Genomic DNA, 23,994 nt, shown 5'->3' with positions numbered 1-23,994 from the left:
CTAAGTGGAGCAGTTAAACAGGCACATTTGGTGCCTTCAGAAGAGTGAGCTGGTTGGGAGAAGAGAGAAAGTGAGGGAGGGAGCGATCCTACCCGAGAGATTCCAGTGCAGAGCTCAGGGGAATGAAATCACAGCAGTTCCAGAGACGGAGGAGCAGTGTGGAGGGCAGAGACAGGAACCCAATGAGGAGTCAGGGAGTGCGCATGCCCAATACCGATACTGTAACTCACCGCCTGTTTGGCATGCATCTCCTACAGAGTCTCAGGAACCTTTTCTAACATCACCTTTATCATCAAATGAAGCTCTGCTGCAGGGCGCAGGGCACTGTGCCATCAGACACGATCCCCGAAGGAGGGCCCGCAGAAACACCCCAAGTGGGTCACCGGAAACAGGTCTGTCACTGGCCCTGCCAATGTCCTCCTCGGAAGCCCAGCTGTCCTCCTGGGGTGAGTTTGGTGAGAGATGGCTGCGGATGCTGCAAAGTTTGTGCCAAGCAACGAGGAGACCTGTGTAATGAAGCCGACCTCTGTGACCCTCACAAAGGGCTGTACTGCGACTACTCGGCGGACAACCCTAGGTACGAGACAGGAGTGTGTGCATGTAAGTGTCTTCTGGGCCCATTGGGAAAAGCTGAATTGAGACACATTTTCCTGCCCCACGTAATTCAGAGTGTGAATTTAGTTTAGCTAAATACAGGACAGATGCCGTTTCCGCGCACCGGTGGGCTGGTTCAGTTGTACCGGATAACGTTTGAAATTCAGAGACACACGTTTGAAAGCCTCATAGTTATCTCGCAGTTCTTAGGTAGCTGGGTTTGTTGCTGTTTGTTTTGTTTTATTTTTGCAACAGGAGCTCTCTACACAGCTCTAGCTGGCCTAGAACTCACAGAGATCCACCTGCCTCTGCCTTGAATGCTGGGATTAAATGCACGTGCCACCAAGTCTGGTTCAGGTAGCCGCTTTTTCCGATCGCATATAGGAAACCTTATGTAACTAGGGTCTGACCTAAAAATGACAGCTTTTGTTAATCCTGTCTGAAATTAATCTGAATTCATGAAAGGAGAAATAATCGTCTTTAAAAATGCATGGCTGTTTCTCTTCAGAAGGAGCAGATGGGGGAGGGAGCAGAACATGGGGGAGGAGGGGAGGGGAAACCTTGGTCAGGATGTAAAAGCTCGGGATTGTAAACCAAGAGGGTGTGGACTGTGGCATTCACTTTCTGCGTTACCTTCCCTCTGGCCAGCTGAGACTGTCTTCCCACGAGCGGCTTCACATACAACACGAAGATCTTTAGCAGCAGATGAGGGAGGCAGTTTAGAACTAGGACCTCAACTACTGCCTAGAGCTAACCTAGACCACAGCATGGGCTGTCATTGGCAATCTACGCCTGCTGCACAGAGCAAACCAGGGTAGAGACCACGTGGCCTGGGATGACTAAGCCATTCAGTCTTTCATGGAACATTTGTTGACTTCTGACTAGAACACTGACGGACTGTTAAGCTTGTTTTAAGGTCCGGGCATCTCCCCTTAGTCCTAGCAATCTTGAGGACTAGAGCGTCTGCTAATGTGGGCTTTTGTCAGTTGACTTTAATGAATTTGTAATTTTAAAGTTGGTTTAAATGAAACACATCTCATACAAGCTAATAATAATACATTTTCTTATAAACGACGTCTACTGACAGCAAAGAACATTTTAGTGAGGAGAATGCGGTCTTAGATTTTTGTGAACGTCCCAGATGTCTAGCTCAGTAGAGTAGACCCTCACATCTATCTGCCTCTTGTTTGCTTATCTGGTTGACATCTGAGGGAAACTTGGCTTCACACAGACACACAATTAGAAGCAGGTGGACCGCAGTGACATGCTCTTCAGACACACTCACGCGTGCTTCTGATAGACTCACGTGGGACAGGTCAGACACACGCGTGCTTCTGATAGACTCATGTGGGACAGGTCAGACACACGCGTGCTTCTGATAGACTCACGTGGGACAGGTCAGACACTCACGCATGCTTCTGATAGACTCACTGTGACAGGTTGCTCCTTAGAAATCAGCTGCATCATGGGATCTGAGACCAAACCAACAAACTTTTTAAAAAATTTTTTAAGACAGGATTTCTCTGTGTGACAGCACTGACTGTCCTGGAACTCACTCTGTAAACCAGGCTGGTTTTGAACTCACAGAGATCCACCTGCCTCTCCCTCCCAAGTGTGTCACCACTGCTCAGACCCAAAAAATTTTTTTTCTTTATTTATTATGTATGAAACATTCTGCTTGCATGTATTTTTGCATGCTAGAAGATGGCAGCAGATCTCATTTTATATGATTGTGAACCACCATGTGGTTGCTGGGAATTGAACTCAGGACCTCTGGAAGAGAAGCCAGTGCTCTTAACTGCTGAGCCATCTCTCCAGCCCCCAACAAACTTTTAATTCTAATAAAATACCTCAAACCCACTGGGCTGGCTCACAATACTTCTAGCACTGAGGAGGCTGAGGCAGGAGGATTGGAAGTTTGAGGCCAGTCTGGGCTACTTGGGAAGACCCCCCCCCCCCAACGCTGCCTTAACTTTTTTTTTTTTTTGATGTGTTTGGTTGTTCAGCTTTCATACACCACATGTGCAGCTGGTCCCTCTCGGAGGTCAGAAGAGTATGTTGGGTCCCTCGAGTCTGGAGTTAGAGATGGTCATGAGTTGCTATGTAGGTGATGGGAATGGAGCCCAAGGGGAAAGAAACCTTATCTTAAAAACTCAAAGCAAATACAGAATCCGCTTGGACTTGGTTTTTGGACTCATGCGCTGTTTTGTCATCCTCTGCTCTGGGTATTTGGACAGTACCAGTTTCCCGACTGTGTAAATAATAAATATATGCCCTTTAAACAATCGCTCTCAGCAGAAAGTTGACACAGTTGGTGGCTAGAAAGATCTCAGTGGTGGATAGCAGTTTTCCAAAATTCTTTTACTAGGAAGTGTGACTTACGTCATTGGCAACAAACACTTTTTTTCTTAGCAGTGACAATTAGTGACAACTTCTGCCCAGTTTCAAGAAGACACCTCCACAAGATCCAAGTCTGAGCACCCACAGTTTACCCAACAACTGTTTAAGGAAAGTTCCGACTGAAAACTTGACTCCTTTGTCTCCTAATACTATTATACTTGGCACACTGAATATTATGTATTTACTTTGTCATAAGAATATAATTAAACGGAAATGGGGAGGATTTAATAAAGTTAGCATATTTTACTGTGCTACCAAGAACACTGTGAAGCTAACTTTATTTTTCTAAGTACCAGTGCACAGCCACTTCCTGTACCGCCCAAGTCATGCTAATGCATCTGTTCCAGCCACTGCTGATTGTCCCACTGATGTCACACACACCCCAGTGTTGTGAACAGTTTCCACGGATTCTTTGAAAGCTATTCCTACGGGGCTGGTGGAGCACGTTTGGAAAGGGCTGATCCTGAAAGAGATCCTACTTCCAGTGACCTCGCAGGAAGGACTACAGTTAGTTAGGTGGTTCTCCAGCCCTGCCTGTGGACACATCCTGGCCTGTATCTGTGCATCCAGGTGGAACTGTCTCACCAGGCATCCACCATTTATTTATAACCACCTCACTGCCAAGCCTAGAACTTTGAATAGCTGCCTTTACTCCAACTTTTGGGGTTTTTTTGGAAGTGACATTTGGGGGTTTTAGCCTACAGAAAAATATAAACACCCCATTTTAACCTTTCTATAGATGTTCTGTAAAGGAGATTCCAAAGAGGCTTAAGGAATTAAGAACCACATTCATAAGAGACAGTTACAACTGGAGTAGGTCTATCTAGCTAAGCCATATAGTTTGATTTATTTATTTATGTTGACAATCTGCTGCTGCTGCTGTTGTTGTTTTCCAGATCTTGTGGCTGTTGGATGTGAGTTCAACAGGGTCCATTATCAGAATGGCCAAGTATTTCAGCCCCACCCACTGTTCAGTTGCCTCTGTGTGGGCGGTGCAATTGGATGCACGCCCCTGTTCATACCCAGGCTGGCTGGCAGCAACTGTTCTGAAGCTGAAAGTGTAAGGAGAGCTGGTACAACCAACTGTGGCCTGGGACCATCGCAACAAGGGCGCTCTGCAGGCTACAGAGCAGTGCCAGGTGAGCCTCAAAACCGTAGCCCAGACACAGGATGCCTGTGGCTACAGAGTAGGACCAGGTGAGCCTCAAAACTGTAGCCCAGGGCCACAGTCATGGGACACCCTGCAGGCTACAGAGCAGTGCCAGGTGATCCTCAAAACCATAGGCCAGGACCACAGGCACAGGGCGGGTGCTCTGCAGGCTATATTGCAGCAGCAGGTGACCTCAGCAGGGATGACTTTCTGTGGTTCTTTCCTGATTCCAGCCAGTAAGAACTCACAGGCTGATGCTTAGAGATTTACAGTGTGTGTACCTGTGTAGTGTTTGCTTCAGGTAGATATTCCAAGTGTTGGGAAACTTCATATTTTGGTTTTGAGAATAAAAGGGTCTGATTTTTAAAACCTCCCAGATTCCCCAACACCTTAGGAACACTAAACAAATTCTGTTCACATGTACCCTAAAAACCTTTCATTTGTAATTATGGGCAAGAAGTTTGACCATCCAGTTCCTGCATTTTCAAAGTTTTTCATATGGTACTGGCAGAAATGGAAAGTTGATTTAAAAAGCTTTTTTTTTTTTCTTGAGGACTAACACATTTTGAGGTTCAAAACATTATTTTCAAAACTGACAAGGGCTCCCGTCTCCTTCACTTTAAAGCCCTCTACGGTAGTCAGGCTGCAAAGCGAGACTCCTCAGTGCTTATCTTGAACACGAGGTGGCTGCAGGCGTAAATGATGTCCTACTCATACGCTGGAGAATTTTCCAGACAGGAGTTCCTCTGGGGCTACCTTCATTATGTTGTTAGTGAAAATTATTCTGCGTTTTAGATATTTAAAGATGCAATGAACAAAAACTTCCTCCAGGATTCTGGTTGTGTGAGTTAGTTAGACAGACAATTTCCAGGTTGTCCACATGATCACTCAGCTAACAGCATGGCATTACTCATGTTCCCACGAACTCCCAAATGGTGAGCTACAAAGAAGTGAGACGTCTCTGTTTTAAAGGTATACTAAGTCTGCCATGACTTGCCTTTGGTTACTCGTAAAAACGTGTTTCTGACTACATGGGAATTTGGCTTTCACAGTGAATGTCAGTGAGAGCTTATGCCTTAAACATGTATGTGTGATAATAAGTAATACAGTCTATTGCTGGAATCAGATGTGTGATAACTAATACGGTCTATTGCTGGAATCGTATGTGTGATAATAGCTAATACAGTCTATTGCTGGAATCGTATGTGTGATAATAATTAATACAGTCTATTGCTGGAATCTATCGTTTGCCAGGCCAGTACAAAGCAAGCAATGACATCATCCCTCGTTTCTCTCAGTGCTCATAAACACTAAACTTTTGTTTTATTAATCTCATAATTTCTTTTCTTTTTAATGAATGTTGAACAAATTCCTAAACTGCAGGCCTTGGTTTATCTGTAAGCAGGGTTATCAGCAATGCAGTGGTCTAAGATACCTTTACCTATTGCAGATGTATCAGGCTAATCTGCTTCCTGTAGTGAGGGCTTTAACTGTTGTCTGCCTCCGGGTATCTCTGTTTCCACTTCTGTTGCTCACTGTTACACTGAACTGAGGGTAGTTTTTCTTTTTTAAAATCCCCTCCCCTCACCTTTAAGTTGATATTCTCAAAGTAGAACTGTGCTATATAACTTTGGGCTCAAATCACCACTTTCCTCCCAAAGTATCAATTGTAGGATGTACATTAGAGAAATGCCTGGAAGTAACAAACCTGTGTTTACTATGAACCAAGGGTCTGCGTCACTGGAGAACAGTAACAATCTCCTAATGGTTTTTCATGGAGAATTATTATGGAAGAATTATCTTTTTTCCTGTTTCTTCTACACAGCAGACAGTAGAGAAGTTTCATTTCTCCACTTGTAATTCATCCACAGTTGCATTCCCTAAGTATTTCATAGGTGATTTCAAGTGGCTAACTTATAGAGCTTACTGTGGGCCTGGGAACAGGGAATGAGACAAGTTGGGTGAGATCAACATGTGCGATGATTTAGTATATAAGATTAATTTAGTGCAGTGTTGTTTGTTATAAATTCCCATGATGGACAGGTGAGACTTGCTGTGCAAGCCTGGTGACCTTAATTTGAGCCCTGCATAACGGGAAAAGGACAGAATTGATGACACGGAGTTGTCTCGACCTCCACAGGCACACGGAGGCCTGTGCGTCTCACCTTGACTACAGTTTTCTAAGAGTAGATTTAAAGTGGAAGAGAACTGATTTTGTCTCATTCTTAAATATTTTATTTTAGATCTTGAACATATCATGAAATTTAAATACTAAGATCATACATAATATTACACCAGCCATGGTGATATAGGCATGGTGCCTGTATTCCTAAGGCTTGGAAGGCAGGACTGCGAGCCAGTAAGCAGGTAGTCTGAGCTGCATAGCAAAACCAGGTCTCAAGGAAAGAAAACCCACACTATTCTGATTACTGTCCTGAATTCCCTAATCCTACCAACGTTCACTTTGGTATCTGTTGGAAATATCAGGCAAGAGCTAACAAAAGACAGATATCAATCGGAAGCAGTCTAATCCTCGAGGATGGATGGGCAGAATGATGTCAGTGGGTGAAGATGAGTCTATTCCCTAGGAAAGTACATGGCCACACTTGACGGAGAGAGGAAACGTAGGTACCAGGAAGGGAAGGATGACTTAGAACATAAGCGTTTATCCTTTCATGCAAAAAGCCTTAGAACTTTTAGATACCTGCCGACTTTATGTTTAAAAATTAAGTCCAGGGTAAGTACGTATGTGCACACATAGACAGTCTCCCATTTATGTTAGCTTACAGGAACCTCCCGCTTACTTGGAAAAAGAAGTGCCTTGTGCAAGCAACGAAGTGGACTCCCTGCTCCAGAACGTGTGGAATGGGAATTTCTAACAGGGTAACCAATGAAAACAGCAACTGTGAAATGAGAAGAGAGAAGAGGCTATGCTATATCCAGCCCTGCAACAGTAACATAGCCAAGACAGTGAAGGTACAGTGCAACCAGACTTAAGTGAATTATGCTTGTGTTAAGTTCCTGAAAAGTAAGTAAGGTGTGTGTATTCTGGAGGGAGGGATAGTGTTTGAATCTCATCAAACAAAACCACCTCACTGTGACTGACTCTTAAGTCAAATTATCTCAGAAGACAACAGGTGTTGACCTAGCTCGACTCTACAGGGAAAATTGTATATAGTAGTGGGATTGTAGGTGTTCAGTTTAGTGAAGTAGGGCTTGTTGGGTAGTGGTGGTGCGAGCCTTTAATCCCAGCACTCAGGAAACAGAGGCAGGCGGATCTCTGAGTTGAAGCCAGCCTGGTCTACAGAGTGAATTCTGGGACAGATCGGGCCACACAGAATCCAAGAGATGTCTTCTCTGAAGGAACGGTATGTGTGGAGGGTTCCAGGAGATATCTACTCTGAAGGAACGGTATGCCTGGGAGGTTACAAGACACTGGGCTGCTCAAGACCCCTATTCTTTGTTTGGTTTTCTGAGGCAGGGTTTCTCTATTTTCTTGTTCATCCTAATTATAGAAGTGTAACCAAAGTATTAAACATAAAATTCCAGTTGTTATAGCATAGCATGAAAGCAGTTCTGCTTACAGTTACACATGACTGCTGCTTTGGAGGGCCACACCAAAATGCTCTGTGCATGTTAGAGTAAACTTGCCAAAGGCCCCGCTGTCCTACAACCGGCATAAAGTAGCAGGGCTGGTACTACCTCTTGATTGAAGCAGGAGTATTATCTTTTTATTTGTTTTTTTTTGGAGACAGGGTCTCTATATTGTCCTGGGACTGACTATGTTGCCCAGGTTGGCCTCAAACTCAGAGATCTTAGCTGCCTCTGCCTCCAGAGTGCTGGGATTAAAGGGATGCGACACCACGCCTGGTGCTGCAAGAGAATTGTCTTAATGGATTGATTTTTTAAATTTATTTTTGTGTATGCTCTTAAGCGCACATAGAAAAGACTAATTTTTAGAAATGATATAAACTGTGTTATACTCAACGTAGTCCCTATTGTATTATCAAGTTGATACCTCAGCTTTAAAGGTGGCTGGAGAGATGGCTCAGCAGTTAACATGGACTGCTCTTTCAGAGGACCCGTATTGGATTTTTAGCACACTCATGCAGGCTCACAACCCTCTGTAACTCTAGTTCCAGGTACACAAGTGGGGCACAGATATACATGCAGATAAGACAGCCATAAATATAAACTAGAAATAAATAAGTCTTTAAAATTAACAAAAGATATTCATACATTTATTCACCCACCCAAACTGAGTGATATGTATTAGAGAATTTGCTAAGCCTTTGGTAAGTGACATTTAATAAGACACAGCTCTTTAAATGTAACTAAACAAATAAGTTTTCATTTATTGTACAACTGAATAAAAGACAGAACGAGAAACACCAGGGCGTCTGAAAACATGATGGGGCAAGGGTATTTCAGAGAAGAGGGTCCTAGATGGCACAAACAACTACTAGTAATGCCCAAGAAATAACTCATCTAGTATCTGCTATAAAATCCTTGTTACTGTAGTCAAATTTAAAGAATGACCTCTTAACTTCATTCACCTTTTCAGATCCCCAGAGGAAAAACATGTCAACCCACTTTCCAACTCTCCAAAGCTGAGAAATTCGTTTTTTCTGGTTGCTCAAGTACTCAGAGTTACAGACCGACTTTTTGTGGAATATGCCTGGACAAGAGATGCTGCGTCCCCAACAAGTCTAAGATGATCACTGTTCGGTTCGACTGCCCCAGGGAAGGGTCCTTTCAGTGGCGAATGCTCTGGGTCACATCTTGTGTGTGCCAGAGAGACTGCAGAGAACCAGGAGATATGTTTTCTGAGCTCAGGATTCTATAGAGCCAAATATAGGGAGGAAAGTTTAAGGCTAAGTCATTCAGTCATACAATCAAGTGCCATAAAAGGATGAAACATTTATCTAATGGATTTAAAGCAGAAAGAGCCACTAGTTATTTTTGGTTGCTTTATTTCTGACAATAAGTTTCTAAAAAATATTCTAAAACAAAAAGGAATGCCTGAAAAAATTTAAATAACTCATTTCTAGAGGATATCTATAATTATGTAATATGTACATACATGTACCATATAAGGATTTAATATATAATATAAAGTACAATTTACAAGAAAAATTTTATATAAATATAAAAAGATATAATTTATTTATTTATTTATTTTTTTTGATTGATTTTTCGAGACAGGGTTTCTCCGTAGCTTTTGGTTCCTGTCCTGGAACTAGCTCTTGTAGACCAGGCTGGCCTCGAACTCACAGAGATCCGCCTGCCTCTGCCTCCCGAGTGCTGGGATTAAAGGCGTGCGCCACCACCGCCCGGCAAAAAGATATAATTTAAAATTTTATTCTGTACCTGGCAATGCAGTCTATCATATCTTATAACATGATATCAAAGGGAAAATTCTTAAAAATAAGATACTACAAATGTATCTATAATATTCATTGTCGTGTTCTGAATATCAGCTAAGATGCTTATAGGAAGGAGAAAATGGAATGTCTGGGACTACTGCTAATAACTGTAATACTGCAGCTTTTATACCAAATACTATAAAAAAATCTAAACTATCAATATAAAAGCCAAAAATATAACAATTACTTAGCAAAGGGAAGAAACATAAACTATTAATAAACAAAGCATACAACAGATTAGTTTTTCTTGAAAAGAATTTTTCCCCCCAGATTTTTTCCTTGAAGGATAAACCAAACAATGGATCTGAAATATAAATGCAACTAAAATCGATATTAAAGATTCAAAATATTATGGAGACTGGAATCATTTCAGTAAATAATGACCACTTACTACGGAACTCAGATGAAGATACCAAGTTCAGCAGTGTTCTGCTCAGTGTGCAAACAGTGACATTATAAGTAGCACTGTTGGACATCTGCTTTCAAACCATTTCAGCAGTGACTGTATGTCTAAGCTGTGATTCTCTTGAGTATAGGCATGTTTCTACTCAACAGAACAAAGGCTTATCAGTTTTAATAAAGACTCCCCTAAAAGTCCAAACATGACACACGCTGTTCTTCCATTCCTAGGACCTGCTTTCCCAAGCATTTAAACAGAGCACGAAAGATAAAGATAACACAGAAAAGATATGTCCAGTCTTTCCTGAGGCTTTCACCAGAGTGAGGAAGCGATGGGGAAAGAAAGGCGATGAAGAAGCACTCTTTCCCTCTCCATCGGCTCTCACTGCGCAGCCCAGGCTGGTCCTGAACACACTGGATTACATGGTGTACCACAAATTGCTACAAGTGATCCCACACACCATCACAAGGCCACGCTTAGCCGAGGCACATCCAGCACAGGCATGCTCTTTGTGGCATCAAGTTCATTATACTCCTGAATGAGAGCCGACAGAGAGGACACAGCTTCTGCAAAAGCACACTCCTCCATCCCGTCAACTTGAAGATAGTGATGGAGGTGAGCCTGCAATCGAAAAGAGACAACATTACCAACTCAGGAACTTAAGACATACAACTGCCCCATAAAACAAACACTGTTAAAATTCTGTCATTCACCCATTCCTCCTTGGGAGCTCTAAGCAGTTGCTGAGGAAGGGGTGAGGCAGTTCTCAGTGGTAAACCCACTTGTAAAAGCCTTGCTTAAGTAAAAGCCCTCCACATTCATTCAAGGAACCCTAATAAATTACAGTGGAGGAATACACATACAAATACTTGAAGGTAGGAGGGAGGTTGAGAAGCAGAAGGGGTTCAGCTGGAAGGGAAGAGGAGAGAATCACAGGAAGTATAATCAAAGTAGATACTATGTATGTAGGAAATAGTGAAAGATTAAATGCATTTTAAATGCATAGAACATTCAGCTCTAATCTGGAAGCAGGAACTTAAGTCAAATATTTTGCCTAAAGCTGTGTCCACTGCACAAGAGTGGCATGGGTGATGATGGGGTTGGCCAACCCATTTGTGATTGGATTTGAGGCCCCTCCATTGGAGCTGTAACCCAGAACAAAAGTCCAAGACTCAGGAAGTCACATGATATAAGGGACAATCTTTTGTCATTGGTTTGCTAAATGGACATGTTGAAAATCTGTCCATTTATATTTATATTCATATTCATAGAATAGTGCTGCTCTCAATATTGGTCATAAAGGCTTTCTTTTTCCTTCCAGTGGATAGTGGATAGGGCAGAGACTAGTCAAAATGCAGAGAATAACTGAGTATTGAGTACTTAGCTATAAATGGACATCTACAGAATCCCTTCCTCCCACACCCCAGCCTCACCAAGGCTCAGGGCACACTGTAGAGGATAGTGCAGAAAGACTATATGCCAGAATATGGGAAAGAGCATTGTGAGCTTAGGTTCTAGACATGGCCACTGTGCTCCTCGACTCGTGGTAAGTGTGGTTACCTACATAAGACCGAGCCTGCCAAGAGTGTGACATGGACTGGGGAGGGTCTCATGAGGCCCCACTGATAGAGGAAGGTCATTGGCTAATAAAGAAACTGCCTTGGCCCATTTCTATTAATGTGTGTAGTACCACGAGGTGCACTTACCAGGAAGATTCTACCCTACGTCCATCCTGGGTCGGAGCTTCATCGCGCCTGCCCTGGGGAGCAGCAGCATGGCATCTTAGCTCACTTCCTCTTCCTCCCAGCATTCTGTTCTGTTTACTCCACCCACCTAAAGGCTGGCCTATCAAATGGGCCAAGGCAGTTGCTTTATTAGCCCTGACTTCCAATCATCTCTGCCAAAGTGAGTGCAGTTACAAGGTGTGAAATTACCTTTTTCTTGTAGAGCCTCATGAACCTTTCTCTCAGTTCCATGAAGGTGGGCTTCACACACGTGTTGTTTGCTAAAGCTAATAATGAATGGGAGTGACCCACAGGGGGCACTGAACACAGGCTAGTCTTCCAGCCTTCTTGATTCCAGGAGACAAAATGCAGAGCAGGTTTCAACCTGAAATACAAAAATTCTAAGGTAAGAACTAAGGTACAAAGAAGGACATTGCAGCAGCTTAGTCCACATAAGCAAACAAGACATCAGCAGAATCATAGGTCTAGCTATGTTGTTTGTAATCTGCCATCTGTCTTCAAAACTGGCAGCACCTAGAACCTTCATTCAGTAACTGATGGAAGCAGATGCAGAGACTCACAGCTAAGCACTGGGCCAAACTCCTGGAGTCTAGCCATAGAGAGTGAGGAGCTATATTACGAGCAAAGGGCTCAAAGTCATGAAAAGGAAACCCACAGAAAGGGCTGACTTGAGCTCGTGGGAGCTTACTGATTCTGGAGTGACAGCTGGGGAACCTGCAGAGAACTGAACTAAGCCCTCTGAACGTGAGTGACAGTTGTGTAGCTTGGGCAGTTTATGGGGCTACTAGCAGTGGAACCAGTATTTATCCCTAGTGCATGAGTTGGCTCTCTGGAGCCCATTCCCTATGGAGGAATACCTTGTTCAGTCTAGATACAGAGGGGAGGGGCTAGGTCCTGCCTTATGTGATGTGACAGACTTTCTTGACTCCCCACGGGAAGCCTCACCCTCTCTGAGGAATGTATGAGGGATGGGGTGGAGAAAAGGTGGGGGGAGGAGGACAGAAGGGAGAGGGAACTGGGACTGGTATGTAAAATAAGATTGCTTTAAAAATGAAACACACAAACAAAGCTGCAGTATGAAGAAGCACCTCATGTCTCCCTTAGTGCTGACAAAAATGAGGCTCTGTACTTAAAGAGCCACATTTTACTATAATTTCAACCTTGGCTTTCTTAACTATGCACTACACTGCCCCAACCTGTACACGTCAATTATCTTAAAAATAAAAACCAAACCTTTCAATATTTCTGCGAAGATCTGAAATCTGCACATTTCCTCTAACGATGAGGGCACAGGCGAGGTAGAGACTATGTCTGGGGTCTGCTTGGATGAGCTGGTGGTCTTTACTAAAGGCATCTGAAAACATCTGGTCCAATCTACAACAGGAAAGAACCACTGTTTACACAAAATGTGTCTCTTTCTTCTAAATATAACCACAGAATGAAAACATACACTGGTATGGCAGCTCCTGGTTACCTATCGTAGTGCAGATGTCAGAAACAAAGAAAATAAACCCATTAAAGCCTAACAACAGAAAGGGACACCATGACAAATTAGTATAACATTTTAAAAGGTCCTTGTGGATTTTTACTAAAACTTTAATAAACATTAATTACCACAAACTATCACAATTAAAGTTAAAATGTTGATGCAAGTATTATTTATATCAAAATATACCAAGCAGATTACAGAATAGTTCACTGACTTTGAAATATTTAAATTAGAGGATCAAGTCAAACACATTCCTTTTTCATTATGCTGAACTTAGAAATAAAGATTAACTTTAAATATAAAAAATTCACTTAATACTAGTTTACTACTGTTGGGCGTGGTAGCACGTATCTAATAATCCCAGCACTCAGGAGGCAGAGGTCAGCCTGGTCTACAGAGCAAGAGTTTCCAGGACAGTCAGAACCACAAAGAGAAATCCTGCCTCAAAAAAAATGGGAGAAAAAAAGTTTACTACCAGTATTCATTCGATGTCCACGTTAACCAGGATGTGCTGATGTGCAGTGACCAATCAGCGATCACGACCCATACACCACACACCGCTTCCCCTGCTGAGATCATTATGGGATCCCTGGCAGATACTAGCTGGCGCCAACGGCCCTTTTGCTAACATAAAGTTTATTAGCATCACTTGTAATATTCCTGAAGTATAGAACTGTTACCAAAACTTTAATTGTAAAAAGAGATTTCTGAGGGCTAGCGAGACAGCTCCATGGTTAGGAGTGTGCATTGTTCTGCAGAGGGCCGAGTTCAAGTCCCAGTACCCACAGAGAGCAGCACCCCTCCAGGGGATCTGTAGGCACCTGCACTCACGCTCACATACACACTCACAACATACACTTAATTAAAAAAAAAATCTTAAAACAACAACAAAACAACCCTTTGGGCCCACAAGATGGCTCAGCAGGTGCTTGCTGTCAAGCCCGGCAACCTGGATTCAATTCCCAGGACCCCATGATGGAGGGAACTGAATACAACAAGGTGTTTTCTGTTCCTCAAACACACCATGGCACACACAAAATAAAAATTTAAAAATGTAATAAAGATAGTAATAAAAGTATTTTTAATTTCTCTCTCATTTATAGTCTCTCACAGCAAATACCAGTGTGAGCCTTTGAAGCTCATTATCACTGTATAAGCTAAAAACATCCTTTCTTTTTAAAAAACTCATCCATCCATTCATTCATCCATTCATCCATTCATTCATCCATATGTTATCTGTCTAAGCCGTGTGTCTGCACCACACAGGCATGCCTGGTGATCCTGGAGACCAGAAGAGGAGCCAGAACCCCTGGAACTGGAGCTACAGAAAGCTATGAGCCATCATGTGGGTTCTGGGGGTTCCCAGGGCTGCATGAATGCTAGGCAGCACTCTACTAACTGAGCAACATCCCAGCTATGATGTGGGAGTGTCATATATCAATCTGTTGATTTCATTGGTTAAGTAATAAACAAACTGCTTGGGCTCATAGCTTAGAACATAGCTGGGTGGAGTAAACAGAACAGAATGCTGGGAGGAAGAGGAAGTGAGCTGAGAGACTCGACAGCTCTCCTCTCGGGGGCAGACGCCTCAGAGAGACGCCATGCTCCCGGCTCCTGGGCAGACACACGCGATGAAGCTCCGACCCAGGATGGACTTAGGCTAGAATCTTCCCGGTAAGCGCACCTAGCTGTGCTACATAGAATATTAGAAATGGGCTAGTCCAGGTGCGAGAGTTAGCCTAGAAGAGGCTAGATAGAAATGGGCCAAGCAGTGTTTAAATGAATACAGTTTGTGTGTTGTTATTTCGGGCATAAGCTAGCAGGCGGCTGGGGTGTTGGGGACGCAGCCCCGCCGTCGCTCTTATTACTACAGAGCTACTTTGTTTTTTGTAATTTTTTGAGATAGTCTCACTGTGTATCTCAGACTGGCCTGGCCCCCAAGTGCTAGTATTACAGGTGTGTACAACCTCGCCAGCCTAAAAACATTTTTTTTTTTTTTAAGACAGGATCTCACAATGTGGATCTGGCATGCTACTTGCAATGTAGACCAGGCTGGCCTCAAACTCATAAGAGATTTGCCTATCTCTACCTCCTGAGAGCTGGGATTAAAGGCAAGTCTGGCCCTGAAAACATATTCAAGGTGGTCTGAAAATAATATGCAATACATATAAAGCCTTCTATGGTGCTTGGCTATGGTTAAGATACCATTTCATCTACCCCACAAACAGTAAGATGAGGAATTTAAGACATTTGCCCAAGATCCTACAACTAGCAACAGAATCAGGATTCAAGCCTGCCAGATTCTATTAATTTTCAAAAGTCAAAAAATTTAGTTATCAGGTTTAGCTTCAGTTTAATACTACGTTTTAAAACAATTTACTTCTAAATAAATATTTGCCTAATAAAAATGACTTCACTAACTACATTTTATATGATTCTCACCAAAAAAATGATATAAATAATCTGAGTTAATATAAACTTTTTTTAGCTGAAATTTCACTTCAAGTTCTCAGGAAAATGTAAGCCAGTTCTACCTTACCTTCGAGGGGGAATGTTCACATCTGCCAGAGTATACAGAGGTGTAAGGCTTGACACAAGATAATGAAGTTGAGGGAAAGGAACCAAGTTCATGCTGATCTCATTCAGGTCCATATTAAGGGATCCCTCAAATCTTGCAGAGCTAAAAGGCCAATATTAGAACAATGAGAAATGTTTTCATTTAAAAACCATAATTCAGCAGATTATCTTCTCATATTCCTTTTTAGCAATTCTTATTTCCAGATTTCTAATGTGCAAGCAACACCTATTATATTTGTTCATTATACAAGCAAAAGTATCTTATTTAAACAGACACGATGAGTTCAACACCTACAGGACCATTGCTTAATGTGGAAATTTTACTATATTTATTAAGGGTTTGATTAATATACTCATAATCATAAAATCATAATCTTAACTGCTTGAGAGATTTGAGACCCAAGACATGGAAATGTTTTGTCTCCAATGACAAAGATGTATAGATTAGCTGGTTTATAGCAGTGGCAGCATGTCTACCATGAGGCTGCTGAGCATGGAACTCCCACTAGTGTTCCAAGTACCAATCTTGGAGAAATGATGGCTTATTACTCTAACACATGAAAACAATACAAAATGAGTAGCAAAAATTGGCCTTGATGGGAACAAAAATTGGACACCAAGTTGGGCAGGAGAAGGGTTAGGAGGGTTAGTATGACCAAATTTTGTTGTAAGAAATTCTCATAGAACTAATAAAAACATGTCAGACAAATCTGGACAGAAAAACAATAAAAGAAGCTCCTACAACTTAGAACAACCAAATAAACACAACTGGGCTGGGCCTGTAGCTTAGTGGTTCACTGCTTGTTTCAACACATTCAAGAACTGGATTTAACAGTGCCCCCAAATCAAACAAAAGAATAAAACACCACTAAATGTAAACATTGCAAAGGCACAGTGACTTTGCCAGCATCCTGAGTGGGTTACCTTGTCAGGCTGAGGAGCAGATTGGCCACAATGTTGTTCATTGCATCAAAAGGCTTCTTGGGGCACTTTGTAACGGTCCCCACATTTGTGGTAACTAGACTCTTAGGCTTCACAGCTGCACCCAACTTGCCAGAAGTTACAAGATCAATTTTGCTAATGATGTCAAATAAAGACTTGAGAAAAAAATAATATTAGGTGAGAAACTACTAGTGAATGACTTAGATGGCATTTTACTAGGCAAGAAAAGAAAAACAATTCAAACTTATTCTTTCTCTTAGACAGAGAAGGCTAAAAACTGAAGAGAATACCGAACAAACACAATGCATGTATATAACACGGAATTGAATGAATATAAAGTATGTTCGGAGTCCAGTACCATTTCTTACTTGGTTGTCAATGGGCAGCACACAGTCAGCATGCTCATTCAGTTCCTTCATGGCCAGCATGCTGTTGTAAGGCGAAGTGATGACATCGTCCTCGCTGGAAGGATAAACTGCTGTCACAAATCTGTACACTTCTGGGAATTCATCTTCGAGCACCTTTAGCAGAAACGTGCCAAGTCCAGATCCTGTTCCTGAGAAGCAACATTTTAAGAGGAAAACAACAAACAACACAAACAGTTTGAAGTCTAATTCTGAAGGACTCAGAGAGCACAGGCAAGGCTGCCAAGGCTCAGATGAAGAATTCCATCTCAGGTTCTGAGCATGAGTCTGGGGTGGCTTTCTCTAATCTTCTTTTGTATTTAAGTTATTAGATTACAAATAAACTGAACTATGAAAAATTCAACTAAAAGAGCATCCAGTATTCCTGATAAAAGCAACTTAAAAAATAAAAACAAAATTGACAGCCTTTGTAGGATCCTCACCCCTTATTCTCAAAGGGGCGAGAAGAAATTTCCTAGCAGAATGTTTTCCCAGGAAGATGGTGGCCTTCCCCTCTCCCACCTGGGAGATTTCCAAGCACAAGGTCACTTAGCCCAGCCAGCCACCTGGTACAGGCTGATAAAGATGGCCTTGCTCTAAGAACAAGGAGAAGCTGACTTAGCAGGATGGGAGGGAGCAAAAGACCTTGCACCCGTGCCAAAGCAGCTTCAAAAAGCCTCTTTGTAGTTATGCCTTTTAAAGCTTATCCCACAGAGGAGATATGACTCCTCTCTACCTCACTGCAGCGGGGTCAGAGATGGGTTCCAAACATGTTTGTATTATGCTAATTAACCTTGCTTATTACAGTCTGGGCCTCTCTGGTGGTCTCTCTCTGGGGGTCGTAATCTGGGCACAACACTTTGGTCTCAAGATACATATTGTCTCAATGACACAGAAAACTATCACGTCATCAAGAAACTTCAAACACCCAATAAAATATGTTCATTTGTTTACAAAGTTTCACACAACATGTTCCCAATGCTCATTTAAATGAAGAAACCCTGGAAATCTCATTAATAACTTTAATGTTTAAAGTCACATTTATACAAATTTAGAAAATTTTAAGGACTTAAAGGAAAAAAGTGGATTATATAACTTATTTCTATGATACTTAGTGATAAAGTTAGAGTGTTTTTTTAAGTTGAAACAGGAGAAAGTAGCAATGTGTCTAATGTAAATGATAAGTACTTTTCTGAATGGTGTTTATACATATGTGTAATTTATTACGTTAAAATGTGGAGCCAAAACTCCCAGGTGGGTGTATCATGTGGGCTTTGGGCCTGCCCTCCCCCGCTTTTTATAACTACCCTGTTCTTCACTGGGAACACTGTATATGACAATGCCATTTTTGCAAGCTTCAGAATGTAAAATCTTAATCTCAGTGTAGGAAGAAAAGGATGTTAATTTTTCCTTCCAAACCTTGTTAATTACCATTTTAAAATTAGCACACTAATCTTGTTTCTGTTTAATGAACAGGAGAGTAAAACACTTCCATTCCAAACTAGAGACTCATCTGGGAACACAAAGCAATGCAGACCATGCTTCAAGCTCAGCAGTTACAACTGTGAAATGGGTGCTCTTTAAGGAACTGACTGAAGTCATTTCTTTTATCTTCAGTTTTCTTATTGGAGGGAGGTGTGGGAAGGTTTGAAGGTGGTTAATAAAAGAGTTATTAGTATCCTCATAATGGCAAGCCACATAAGTACATGCCAGAAAAGGTCAACTCCACTTGAGATATAGGAACAAAGAAGTATTTCTCCAAAGAGCATGCCTGCTGGAGTGTGTTTGAAATATTACAAGAGAATCTAAAAGTGAAAAAAAATTCAAAATTCAAAAGAGAAAAATAGGCTCACAGTGAGATTCTCACAATGTTTTATGTGTGTGTACATGCTTCTTTGTGTGTTTGCTCATGCACTGCAGATATGTATACATATGGAGGCCAAAAGACAATACCAGGTATTATCCAAGTGCCATCCACTACTTTGCTTGAGACAGTCTCCCACTGACTTGGAGCTGGTTGTCCAGCGAACCCCAGGGGCCCATCTGTCTCTTGCTCCCTGAAATTATAAGCATGAGCCTCCACAGCCAGCCTTTTTATGTGGGTTCTGAGGCTCAAACTCAGGTCCTCATGCTATCTTAGCCCCAACTTCACAAACTTTTAAGATGAAATATACAAACACTGCAGCATACATATACCTATCAGGTAAACCAGTCTACATCATGGGTCATATGTACTCTAGGCTAGCTATGAATGTGGCCCAACACAATATGTGAAGCATTATGAGGTTGTTTTTCTGTACATGATGCTTGTGCATGAAGCTTCTAGTTGATACTGTGTCTCAGTGTGAAAAGGCTGGACATGCCTGCCTGCTCAGTTGCAGGCATCAGGTCTAAAAATAAGACTGATGTTTGCAAAATGAATTCCCAGTCACATGTAACTTCCTTACAGGCAAATGAATGACTCCTACCTCCTCCCATGGAGTGTATGATGAAGAAACACTGCAAACAGTCACACTGCTCTGCTGACTTCCGGAGCTTCTCTAGAATCTGTTCCCGGTAAAGACTTCCAAAAACTTTGTGACCCACAGCCCTGAAAATAAGAACACAGATTTAAAAAAAATCCTTGATTTATTATTTGATGATTTTATTATTTCTGCTCTAAATAAAGATTGAGCAAAAATGGAGAAACTATTTAAACTGTACTAAGAAATCTATTTTTTCATGTAATAAATTCTATTTATTATAGACTGATTACATACCAATTCTCAAAAATCCTGGTAAGTAAGCAGTGGGCATTAACTATTGTTTTCTAATCGTATTTACAATTTTTCTCCAGATAAATTATAAAAATAAGAATTTAGTTTTGTTTCCATTTAAACTAAACTCTGGAACACAGTGAATTCACATATTAAAAAGAAGAATGAGGTCAGCTCAACAGATAACAAAATGAAAAATTTCAAACTAATTTATCTGGTTTAAAATGGGAAAAGCTGGTCACATCACATTAGTAGATGAAATGGCAATGGTTGAAAATGACAGTGAAGAGTCTGAGCTGTCTTTGTTAATCAAATCTTGGAGTACCACTATGATACAACACAAGATAAAAAAGATCTCCCCTTTACACACAGCTTCGTATAATGCAAACATAATGATTATACATAACCAGAGGAAGGCTCATTTCTTAAGTGACTGGTCTCCTGACACATGAAAATCGAATTCAAATTCAGGCTTTAATAAACTATACATCTGAACAAACAACATGAAGCAATTAATTTTCAAGCAACAACAAATCGGTGTGAATTCTTTAACTGTTGGGCGTGACTTTTCCCATAAAGAGGTCACATGTTTAAGACAGCCTGTATCAGCCTGGATAGGAGGATCCTGGTTTGGTTTGGATCTTTCTGTTAATTCTACTTGTCGGGGTCTGGTACCAGCCCGGACCATAGGGGAGGCGTGGGAATAAAGATACAACTCACATGGCTTTATCGGGAGGGAGACTCTCAGTGATCCCTCATGAAGTCCTGAGTTCACATCCTGAAAATTCACCCTCGTTTATTCTCCAAAAAGGTTTTATATCAAAACGTAAACTGAGGGTAAATTCATTAGCATTCTGTTTCCTAGGTAACTAGGTGAATGGCTTTAGTCATGCTCACACCTTTCTATGCCCTCTGTGTCACATCTTCCTATCTTCCTCTCTGTATGCCAGCTCTGTCATGTAGGCTGAATTAACATCTCTTTTCCAAGCATCCTCCAAATCACAAAGGAGCAGAATAACATCAGCATATCCTGATCCTTTGTTAGGTTTTCTGGAAAGGCTAGGTGACCGCCTTCTGTGAGGCCAGGTGCAAACTATGGCCTGAGAGTCTGGCAGCCATACAATGTAGACATATGGGTCTGTATAATACATGGCCCTACATCTGCTGATTCAGATAAACAGGAGAAGTTGAAGAATCAAATAATGTAAGTGAATAGTTACCCTCCCCAGGCAAATTTTGACTTTTATTAACCAGAATAGTGAGAAAATATGTATAACAAAACAGCATAGACTCACTTTAAAAGTTATTCTTAAAAAATTGCAAATATTTACACTTTTTGCCATCATGTCAAAACTGCATTTAATATTCTGCATAGCCATTTTTAAAAATTGTATCTGTTTTTAATTTGAGCTATACATTTCTCTCCACTTCCTTTCCTTCCTCCTCTCTCCCCTTCCATCCTTCCCTCTGACCCCCACGCTCCCAATTTACTTAGGGGATCCTGTCTCTTTCTCCTTCCTTGGCAAATCCATGAATGTCTCTCTTAGGGTCTTCTCTGTTTGTCTAGGTTCTCTAGGATTGTAGACTGTAGGCTAGTTATTCTTTGCTTTATGTCTAGAAGCCCCTTAAGAGTAAACACACATTACATTTGTCTTTCTGGGTCTGGGTTACTCAGTATATTTTTTTTTTCCTAGTTCTGTCCATTTGCTTGAAAATTTCAAGATGTCACTGCCTTTTACCACGGAGTAAATGTGTAAATGTACATTTTTCCTTATCCATTCTTCAGTTGAGGGGCACCTAGGTTGTTTCCAGGTTCTGGCTATTACAAATAATGCTGCTATGAACATAGTTGAGCAAATGTCCTTGTGGTATGATTGAGCATTCTTTGGGTATATGCCCAAGAGTGGTATTGCTAGACCTTGAGATAGATTTGAGCACTAATTTCCTGAGAAATCACCATACTGATTTCCAAAGCAGCTGTACAAGTTTGCATTTCCACCAGCAATGGGGGAAGTGTTCCCTGTGGAGGCCCAAAAATGTGGGCCTATTTCTACCTTGTTGGATGGTCAAAGAATTTGGAGGTTATACAAACTTGATGACAACAATTGGGGCTACACATCCTTACTCAGGATGTGGTTACTTGGTTCCTTTGACATTAAGATGGTCATACAGGTAGACGCACTCCATCCTGACAGACGGTCAGGATATTCAAGCATACTTCTCCTCCTTCTTTGGTAATAGGTTATCTGGAGAGTGGCTGCCTTCAGGATACTTGGTCTAGGGTGGCTTTACTGCCTAAACAGCAGAATGCTAATGATTTGATGTCTCAAAGTGTTAAAGCAATTAACTGTTCAAGTTGTCCTTTGTATCATGTTAAAGAAGTCTTTGTTCCTTCTTCCCCATTTTGTATTGGGGAATAAAAGTGTATGGAAAATTAAATATGGGTGATTTCAGTATTCACTGGAACTCCCTCCCAGTATGATCCTAGGTTTTCTGTTTTATTTTATTCACTTCTTCTTATTCTTTACTTATTTTCCTGATCCCCATGCTCCCACCATGGCAAGTGGCATTTTTGTCGAGTCTGGTCCCAGACAGTTCCCCTTACTCCACATCCTCTCCAGCATAAGCTGTCATCAGTATTTTTGATATTGACTATTATGACAGGTTAAAGATAGTATCTCTCGGGCTGGAGAGATGGCTCAGAGGTTAAGAGTACTGGCTGCTCTTCCAGAGGTCCTGAGTTCAATTCCCAGCAACCACATGGTGGTTCACAACCATCTGTACTGAGATCTGGCGCCCTGCTCTGGCGTGCAGGCATACATCGAGGCAGAATGTTGTATACATAATAAAAAAAAAAAAAGATAGTATCTCTGAGTTGTTTTGATTTGTATTTCTCTGATGGATAAGGAAGGATGTTGAGCATTTCCTTCAGTGCCTTTCAGCTATTAGAGTTCACTGTTGAGAGGTCTCTGTTTAGGTCTATACCTCATTCTTTTCTTTTCTTTTTTTGAGACAGGGTTTCTCTGTAGCTGTGGAGCCTGCCCTGGAATTAGCTCTTGTAGACAGGCTGGCCTTGAAATCACAGAGATCCGCTTGCCTCTGCCTCACAAGTGCTGGGATTAAAGGCATATGCTATCACCACCTGGTGATTATTTGTTCTTTAGATATCTAAGTTTCTTGAGTTCTTTGTATATTCTGGAGACCAGCCTGCTGTCAGATGTGGAGTTGATGAAGATTTTTTCCCATTCTGCAGGCTGTTGTTTTGTCTTGTTGACTGTGTCCTCTGCTTTAAAACAGAAGTTTCTCAGTTTCAGGAAGTCCCATTTATTAACTGTTGTTCTAAGTGTCTGTACTACTGGAGGTATATTTAGGAAGTGATCTTTGTGCCAATGCATTTAAGTGTACTTCCCACTTTTTCTTCTATGAGGGTCAGTGTGGTTGGTTTTAGGTCTTTAATCCATTTGACTTGAGATTTATGCATGGCAATAGATAAGGATCTATTTGCATTCTTCTACATGTCAATATCCAATTATGACAGCAACATTTGTTGAAGATGCTTTCTTTTTATCAGGTGTTCGTAGGTGTGTGGATTGATATCCAAGTGTTTGAATCTATTCCATTGGTCATCCTGTGTATTTTTATGCCAAATACCAACCTGTTTTTTTTTTTTTTTTCAGGACAGGGTTTCTCTGTATAATAGTCCTAGCTGTCCTGGAACTAGCTCTTGTAGACCAGGCTGGTCTCAAACTCAGAGATCCACCTGCCTCTACCTCCGGAGTGCTGGGATTCATTACTATAGCCCTATGTTAGAGTTTGAAGTCAGAGATTGTAATACCTCCAGAAGTTTCTTTATTGTACAGGATTGTTTTGGCTATTCTGAGTTTTTAAAAAAAATTTCCATGTGAAGTTGAATATTGTTCTTTTAAGGTCTGTGAAGAATTTTGCTGGGATTCTGATGGATATTGCATTGAATTTGTAGATTGCTTTTGATAAGATTGCCATTTTTACTATGTTAATCCGACCTAACCAAGAACATGGGAGATCTTCCCATTTTTCTGCTGTTTTCTTTGATTTCTTTCCTCAATGATTTAAAGTTCTTGTCATACAGGTC

The 23,994-nt window shown here is 41.4% G+C and overlaps 2 protein-coding genes across 2 annotated transcripts in view; one reads left to right on the top strand and one right to left on the bottom strand.

Moving 5' to 3' along the window:
• The first annotated feature begins 275 nt into the window (after positions 1-275).
• Ccn6 (cellular communication network factor 6) lies at positions 276-9,238 on the top strand. The gene is made up of 4 exons (XM_041655047.1): positions 276-600; positions 3,891-4,133; positions 6,927-7,120; positions 8,709-9,238. The coding sequence occupies exons 1-4, from the start codon at positions 297-299 to the stop codon at positions 8,988-8,990; spliced, it is 1,023 nt and encodes a 340-aa protein (XP_041510981.1). The 5' UTR covers positions 276-296; the 3' UTR covers positions 8,991-9,238.
• Tube1 (tubulin epsilon 1) overlaps positions 8,849-23,994 on the bottom strand; it is a 20,015-nt gene continuing 4,869 nt past the window's right edge. The window contains exons 6-13 of the mRNA XM_041655046.1: positions 19,596-19,717; positions 17,092-17,279; positions 16,706-16,878; positions 15,744-15,884; positions 12,949-13,089; positions 11,905-12,079; positions 10,431-10,591; positions 8,849-8,984 (exon numbers count right to left, since the gene is read on the bottom strand). Of these exons, the coding sequence (XP_041510980.1) occupies positions 10,433-10,591; positions 11,905-12,079; positions 12,949-13,089; positions 15,744-15,884; positions 16,706-16,878; positions 17,092-17,279; positions 19,596-19,717 (1,099 nt within the window). The 3' untranslated portion in view covers positions 8,849-8,984; positions 10,431-10,432. The remainder of the gene's footprint in view (positions 8,985-10,430; positions 10,592-11,904; positions 12,080-12,948; positions 13,090-15,743; positions 15,885-16,705; positions 16,879-17,091; positions 17,280-19,595; positions 19,718-23,994) is intronic.

Source organism: Microtus oregoni, unplaced genomic scaffold (assembly GCF_018167655.1).
Source record: "Microtus oregoni isolate MIOR12 unplaced genomic scaffold, Mior012 000006F_ref0000085, whole genome shotgun sequence".
NCBI lineage: Eukaryota > Metazoa > Chordata > Mammalia > Rodentia > Cricetidae > Microtus > Microtus oregoni.
Note: the sequence above shows the minus strand (reverse complement) of the source record. Positions and strands in the feature narration are given on the sequence as shown.